Below are 8228 nucleotides of genomic sequence, written 5' to 3'. Positions count from 1 at the left end.
ATTCTCTGGTCATAGTCTCGCTTACTAACAACTCGGCCATTATTTCCAGTCTGTAAGTCTCACATAATATTCCTAAGCAATAAAAACGATGGTGTGTGGAAAAATTCTGTATGCTGCAATATAATTAGCTGTTTGTTCATTTATTTACTTATATATTTATTTAGGCGTCTTTTTGTTACACTGACTTGTGTTGTATGCTCTGCGTGTGTTTTTTTTTGTTGTATTTATCTTTTTTGTTTTCATTCTGTTTTGATGAACTCTGGTATTGTCCGTAAAAAGAAAAAAATCTCTGCTGTGATCATGTGATGACTCCCTCATATCATGTGACTCATTCGTGAAAATATGTCTTGCTGCTCGGTCGAGATGTCTTTATTGTGCAGGTTTACCCTCGTTTTGACTGTTAGTTGCGTTTTACCTGTACTCAATAACTTGGCTGGAGCTGAAGTACAAACGGCAGTTATTGACAAAATCACGGGGCAACTCTCTCTCCTGGAGGGTTACAGAGAAGATTTTGTGGCGTGGGCTAACTTCACCGACGACATTCAAACGTCAGGGTAGGTCGATAACAAGGCTGAAAAACACATTTACTTGAACTGCTGCTTTTACTGAATCCAATGTGTTCGCATCAAATCAGCTGGGGTTTCTTGGAGGTGACTACCAACAGTCAATACAATGACAGTATCCAGGCGTATGCTGCCGGAGCCGTGGAGGCTGCAGTCACATCTCAGGTCAACCTCTAAAAACATTGGATTACCCTTGCTTGGTTGCACTGGGCCTTCCAAGATAATATGTTTTAGTTGCTTATGGATATTTCTGTGTTTAGCTTATCTACAAACACTGGATGAATACTCTCATGGGTTACTGTGGACCTTTCTCGAGACATTCTGGTTACTGTGATCGCCTTAAGACTTTCATCACTAGCAACCTGCAGTGGATTCAGGAGCAAATTGAGAAGGAGCCAAATTCGCCTTACTGGTACCAGGTACGTTGGAGGTCTTCTATCTGAATAAATGTCACGTCCTGTTGTATTTCAGGTCAAGCTGAAACGTGTTAAAGTAAAAAAAAAAAAAAACATTAAAAAAAACAGAGTCAAGTATTTCAGAGTGATTTTTTTTTAATTATAATTTTTTTTTTTTTTTTTTTAGTTTCTGACATTTTGGGACTATTCTAATTCAACCATGTATTATTATTGCAGTCCTTATGTAAGAGAAGGGTCAAAAGACGGACCACAGTAAATAAACAAGGCTCTTTAAAATTATTGTTGTATTTTGCATGACAGGTTCGCCTGGTTCTTCTTCAGCTCAAAGGTCTGGAGGACAGTTACAATGAAGAACTCTCATTTCCTTCTGACCAAATGTCCTTTAATCCATTTGGTTTCATGTAAGTAGATGTGACTTATATAAAATAGGACAAACTAAACGCTAAACAAATGAAATTGCCTTGTATTACCAACCAGACTCTTCCAAATGGCGGGAGATCTGGAAGACTTGGAATCAGCTCTAAATAAATCCAGTCTGACTCGACCAGTAGGATCTGGCTCATGCTCTGCTCTCATTAAGCTGCTACCAAACAATAAGGATCTACTGGTGTCACATGACACATGGGGAACCTACCAGTCAATGTTGCGGATCATCAAGAAATATTCCTTTGCCTTCAAAGTTTCTCCATTAGGTATTTTCATGACTCCTTTCCTGTATTTTGTGTTTACACACGCTATGTATAAAAGTTAACGGTACTCATGTTTTTAAGGGTGACAAGTAGCCAACATTGTTGCCAACAATGCAAAATGTTGTTCGTGAGGATAATGCATGTTAAGTTTTGGATCACTATCATATTTATTAATTTTGTCCCCAGACAATCTTATCCTCCCCGGACAGATCCAGGCATTCTCCTCCTACCCTGGATCTATTTTTTCTGGAGATGACTTTTATATCCTTAGTAGTGGCTTGGTAAGAGCTATCAGCAGCTATGATGCAATGATAGTCCCTTTGCGTGATAATGATTAAAGGAGAAGTCAAGTCAAACATTTTCTTTACAAGATGACGTTCTGTATGGTGACCAATCACAGCTCAGCTCGCGAACATCTTATGATCAAACTCAGAAAAGACGTGAATCGTGCTTGTTTGTGACCTGAGCTGCTGTGATGTCATTTTCAGTGGCAAAATGGCCGCCACCTGAGCTGGGTAAAAACAGACGGATTTTGCTGCTCAATTCAAATTACACAAGCATAATAATAATCAGAATGCCGTGTTTAGACTAGTGGAGCTACACAGAACATCTTATTGTAAAGACATTTTTTCACTTGACTAAGAAAAGCTTCGCCTACAATACAATATGTTTGAATTACTTACTCATCATATATGGTTGTAGGTTACCCTGGAAACTACCATTAGAAACAGCAACCCTGCTTTGTGGAAATTTGTTCAACCCACTGGCACCGTGATGGAATGGCTCAGAAATATTGTGGCTAATCGTCTGGCAGTCACTGCCAAAGCCTGGGCAGAGTTATTCAGCAAGTACAACAGTGGCACGTAGGTTTCCAAGTATTATTCACCTCCTAAAAATGCTCAAGTCATGAATTTAAGATGTATACCAGTCTCGATTCTTGAGTAAAGAATAAAATAAAGATTTTCATTTTCGATTTGGACCTTTCATGCTTTTTAGGTACAACAATCAGTGGATGATTGTGGACTATAACAACTTCACTCCAGGCATGACCAACATCATGGAGGACCTGTTTGTCGTGTTAGAGCAGATTCCGTAAGTCTATTAAACTTATTTTATGTGGTTGTTTTGTTTGTTTCAAATAGGCTATTCCTTTTGCTTTAACATTTCAGGGGTCAAATTGTTTTTACGGATAAAACAGAAGAATTACTTCAGAAAGGATACTGGGCAAGTTACAACATACCGTAAGTATGGATCCACAATATTTACAGTACCGGTATGGTGAATGTGACCTGCCCATGTTTGCAACTAATATCATTTTTGGACCATCTCTTATGGAAGGTACTATGAGGACATATTTAATGCGAGCGGCTGCAATGAGCTGGTGAAAAAGTTTGGCTCGTGGTTCTCCCTGGACCAGAATCCTCGTGCTCAGATATTCAAGAGAGACCAAAAAGCTGTGACAGACGTTGCCTCCATGATGCGCCTCATGAGGTATAGATCGTGAAACAAATGTACTTTTTGTGCATTTAAATGCATCATAATTTTTCTATACTTTAATGTTTTTATCTGTTTAGATATAATAACTTCAAAGAAGACCCCTTGTCACGTTGCCAAGACTGCAATCCACCTGAGAATGGAGAAAATGCTATCTCCGCTCGCTCAGACCTAAATCCGGCAAACGGCACCTATCCATTTCGCGCCTTATGGCAAAGGTCCCATGGAGGAACAGACATGAAGGTGTTTGTCTTTTTTGACATTCTATGAATCCATTAATAGGCCCTGCCTGAAACACACTGATGCATGATGTCTGTTTTGTGCAGATGACCTCCTATGGAATGTTTCGTCGGTATGAGATGCTGGCCGTAAGTGGGCCGACCTGGGACCAGCTGCCCCCCTTCCAATGGAGCATGTCTCCATACAATGACCTGCTGCACATGGGTCAGCCTGATATTTGGGCGTTCAAGCCTGTAAAAGTCACCTGGACACCTTGATTGCAATAATGCCTGACATAGACATGGTGGGCTGGAGGAGCAGCGGAGGTTTTGACAAAGGGAAATAATACTAAATGTCAATGGGTTCTCAGATTTATCAGTATGCAGATTAAATTCTGGATTTTCTGCTTCTTTTGCACTATTTCAACAATAAACGCACACAAGGGAGATTTGAATGTGAGGGAAGATGAACAAATCATTTACAGCCTGTACTATTGTAAAATTGAATTGTTCCATTGATTTATGTTTGATGACGTTTGAATTGTCTATTTCTTAACACTAAATCAACGTTTAAATCATTATTATTTGACAGATTTTATTTGATAATTGTTTTGTAATCATAATATGCTGCTTGCATTTTTTGGAAAAACCATACTCTAAATAAACTCACCATTGAGATATCATCTTCGATGTCACATTCATTCCACATAACTAATGACCCTAAAAGATGTGCAGAACATGAAATCTATGCTTCAAATCAAAACATCATTTTTGTGAATTTATGGGAAGTGCATTTTTGGGTCGTGCTAAATTCTATACACATTGCACTAAAAACTGTCAAAGTACACGCTATTTGTTCTCTATCTGGAATCCTCAGAGATAAAGTAGAAATATAATTGCTTAATAAGTTCCAATGTAATTGTCAGAAATTATTATCATACCTGTCAACTTAATAATTTGACAGGTATGATAATTATTATCATACCTGTCAACTTCCCCTCCGTGAGTCGTCACCTTACCGTGGTGGAGGGGTTTGTGTGTCCCAATGATCCGAGGAGCTAAGTTGTCTGGGGCTTTATGCCCCTGGCAGGGTCACCCATGGCAAACAGGTTCTAGGTGAGGGGCCAGACAAAGCACGGCTCAAAGACCCCTTATGAAGAGAAAAATATATGGACCAAGGTTTCCCTTGCCCGGACGCGGGTCACCGGGGCCCCCCTCTGGAGCCAGGCCTGGAGGTGGGGCTCGTTGGCAAGCGCCTGGTGGCCGGGCCTACACCCATGGGGCCCGGCCGGGCACAGCCCGAAGAGGCAACGTGGGTCCCCCTTCCCATGGGCTCACCACCCATGAGAGGGGCCAAAGGGGTCGGGTGCAATGTGAGCTGGGCGGCAGCCAAAGGCGGGGACCCTGGCGGTCCGATCCTCGGCTGCAGAAGCTAGCTCTTGGGACATGGAATGTCACCTCTCTGGCAGGGAAGGAGCCCGAGCTGGTGTGTGAGGCAGAGAATTTCCGACTGGATATAGTCGGACTTGCCTCCACACACAGCCTGGGTTCTGGTACCAGTTCTCTCGAGAGGGGTTGGACTCTCTTCCACTCTGGAGTTGCTCAAGGTGAGAGGCGCAGAGCAGGTGTGGGCATACTCATTGCCCCCCGGCTCAGTGCCTGTACATTGGGGTTCATACCGGTAGACGAGAGGGTTGCCTCCCTCCGCCTTCGGGTGGGTGGACGGGTTCTGACTGTTGTTTGTGCATATGCACCAAACAGCAGCTCAGCATACCCACCCTTTTTGGAGTCCTTGGAGGGTGTGCTGGAGAGTACTCCTGCTGGGGACTCCCTTGTTCTGCTGGGGGACTTCAATGCTCACGTGGGCAATGACAGTGAGACCTGGAGGGGCGTGATTGGGAGGAACGGCCCCCCCGATCAGAACTCGAGTGGTGTTTTGTTATTGGACTTCTGTGCTCGCCACGGATTGTCCATAACGAACACCTTGTTCAAACATAAGGGTGTCCATATGTGCACTTGGCACCAGGACACCCTAGGCCGCAGTTCGATGATCGACTTTGTAGTTGTATCATCGGATTTGCGGCCGCATGTTCTGGACACTCGGGTGAAGAGAGGGGCGGAGCTGTCAACTGATCACCACCTGGTGGTGAGTAGGCTCCGCTGGTGGGGGAAGATGCCGGTCCGTCCTGGCAGACCCAAACGTATTGTGAGGGTTTGTTGGGAGCGTCTGGCGGAATCCCCTGTCAGAAGGAGTTTCAACTCCCACCTCCGACAGAGCTTTTCCCATGTTCCGGGGGAGGCGGGGGACATTGAGCCCGAGTGGACCATGTTCCGTGCCTCTATTGTTGAGGCGGCCAATCTGAGTTGTGGCCGTAAGGTGGTTGGTGCCTGTCGTGGCGGCAACCCCCGTACTCGCTGGTGGACACCAGCAGTAAGGGATGCCGTCAAGCTGAAGAAGGAGTCCTATCGAGCCTTTATGGCCTGTGGGACCCCAGAGGCAGCTGACGGGTATCGACTGGCCAAGCGGAACGCAGCTTCGGTGGTCGCCGAGGCAAAAACCAGAGCGTGGGAAGAGTTCGGTGAGGCCATGGAAGCCGACTTCCAGACGGCTTCGAGGAAATTCTGGTCCACCATCCGACGTCTCAGGAGGGGGAAACAGTGCACCACTAACACTGTGTACAGTGGGGATGGGGCGCTGCTGACTTCGACTCGGGACGTTGTGAATCGGTGGGCAGAGTACTTCGAAGACCTCCTCAACTCCACCAACACGCCTTCCTTGGAGGAAGCAGAGCCTGGGGACTCTGAGGTGGGCTCTCCTATCTCTGTGGTTGAAGTCACCGATGTGGTTAAAAAGCTCCTCGGTGGCAAGGCCCCGGGGGTGGATGAGATCCGCCCGGAGTTCCTCAAGGCTCTGGATGCTGTGGGGCTGTCCTGGTTGACACGCCTCTGCAACATCGCGTGGTCAACAGGGAGAGTGCCTCTGGATTGGCAGACTGGGGTGGTAGTCCCTCTTTTTAAAAAGGGGGACCGGAGGGTGTGTTCCAACTACAGAGGGATCACACTCCTCAGCCTCCCTGGTAAGGTCTATTCAGGGGTGCTGGAGAGGAGGGTCCGTCAGGAAGTCGAGCCTCAGATTGAGGAGGAGCAGTGTGGTTTTCGTCCCGGCCGTGGAACAGTGGACCAGCTCTACACCCTTAGCAGGGTCCTCGAGGGTATGTGGGAATTCGCCCAACCAGTCTACATGTGTTTTGTGGACTTGGAGAAGGCGTTTGACCGTGTCCCTCGGGGAGTTCTGTGGGGGGTGCTTCGTGGGTATGGGGTACCGAACCCCCTGATACGGGCTGTTCGGTCACTATACCACCGATGTCAGAGTTTGGTTCGCATTGCCGGCAGTAAGTCGGAATCGTTTCCAGTGGGGGTAGGACTCCGCCAAGGCTGCCCTTTGTCGCCGATTCTGTTCATAACCTTTATGGACAGAATTTCTAGGCGCAGCCGAAGCGTTGAGGGGATCCGTTTTGGGGGCCTCAGTATTGCATCCCTGCTTTTTGCAGATGATGTGGTGCTGTTGGCTCCTTCAAACGGGGCTCTCCAACTCTCACTGGAGCATTTCGCAGCCGAGTGTGAAGCGGTTGGGATGAAGATCAGCACCTCCAAATCTGAAACCATGGTCCTCAGTCGGAAAAGGGTGGACTGTCCCCTCCGGGTCGGGGAGGAGATCTTGCCCCAAGTGGAGGAGTTCAAGTATCTTGGGGTCTTGTTCACGAGTGGGGGCAGGAGGGTGCGGGAGATCGACAGGCGGATCGGTGCAGCGTCTGCTGTGATGCGGACGTTGTATCGGTCTGTCGTGGTGAAGAAGGAGCTGAGCCAAAGGGCGAAGCTCTCAATTTACCGGTCGATCTACGTTCCAACCCTCATCTATGGTCACGAGCTATGGGTCGTGACCGAAAGAACGAGATCCCGGCTACAAGCGGCCGAAATGAGTTTTCTCCGCAGGGTGTCCGGGCTCTCCCTTAGAGATAAGGTGAGAAGCTCGGACATCCGGGAGGGGCTCAGAGTCGAGCCGCTTCTCCTCCACATCGAGAGGAGCCAGATGAGGTGGCTTGGGCATCTGATTCGGATGCCCCCTGAGCGCCTCCCTGGTGAGGTGTTCCGGGCATGTCCCACCGGGAGGAGACCCCGAGGGAGACCCAGGACACGCTGGAGAGACTATGTCACCCAGCTGGCCTGGGAACGTCTCGGGATCCCCCGGGGAGAGCTGGAAGAAGTAGCTAGGGAGAGGGAAGTCTGGGCTTCCCTGCTAAAGCTGTTGCCCCCGCGACCCGGCCCCGGATAAGCGGTAGATGATGGATGGATGGATGGACCTGCCAACTTTTTGGAGCGCCAACCTGTATAAACTACCAAAAAAATCCTTATAAAGAGCAAAAAATCCTTATAACATACCAAAGCATTTTATATGTCAAAATAACGGCAACCCCCCCCCCCCACGAAATTTTCAATGATATTTATTGTAGATCTCCATAATACAATGTCTGGTTAAAGTCTAATCATCATTCTACTTAGTGGCATTACTGTGTTCAGAGTTGTATTCCTGCGTTACTTTTTTCACCAACTCCAAATGCAGACCCATCGGCTCGAAGTTACAGCATCCATTCATATTTACTTTGGAAATGAAAGCATTCGAGTAGACTAGCACCATTCTGGGCAAAAGCAAACGGAACTACTTGTTAGGGGGGAAAACAACGGAAATTGTCAGAATCCGTATGATTTGTGCTATACGGCCATATAGTAAGATTCACCACAAAATCCGTATGAACTATGGCTAAACCCTATGAGTTGACAGGTATGGAT

General features: G+C 46.8%; 1 protein-coding gene across 1 annotated transcript; it reads left to right on the top strand.

Annotated features, from left to right (window-relative positions):
- Positions 1 to 319: 319 nt before the first annotated feature.
- plbd2 (phospholipase B domain containing 2) lies at positions 320 to 4063 on the top strand. The gene is made up of 12 exons (XM_086112414.1): positions 320 to 554; positions 635 to 728; positions 824 to 982; positions 1280 to 1380; positions 1457 to 1671; positions 1855 to 1949; positions 2371 to 2531; positions 2665 to 2760; positions 2838 to 2909; positions 3007 to 3159; positions 3243 to 3405; positions 3489 to 4063. The coding sequence occupies exons 1-12, from the start codon at positions 343 to 345 to the stop codon at positions 3657 to 3659; spliced, it is 1692 nt and encodes a 563-aa protein (XP_085968540.1). The 5' UTR covers positions 320 to 342; the 3' UTR covers positions 3660 to 4063.
- The last annotated feature ends 4165 nt before the right edge of the window (positions 4064 to 8228 follow it).

The sequence above is a fragment of the Hippocampus guttulatus genome, chromosome 5, assembly GCF_054856545.1.
Source record: "Hippocampus guttulatus isolate MCC_2025c chromosome 5, RoL_Hgut_1.0, whole genome shotgun sequence".
NCBI classification, from domain to species: domain Eukaryota; kingdom Metazoa; phylum Chordata; class Actinopteri; order Syngnathiformes; family Syngnathidae; genus Hippocampus; species Hippocampus guttulatus.
This window is presented reverse-complemented; position numbering and strand designations above follow the sequence as displayed.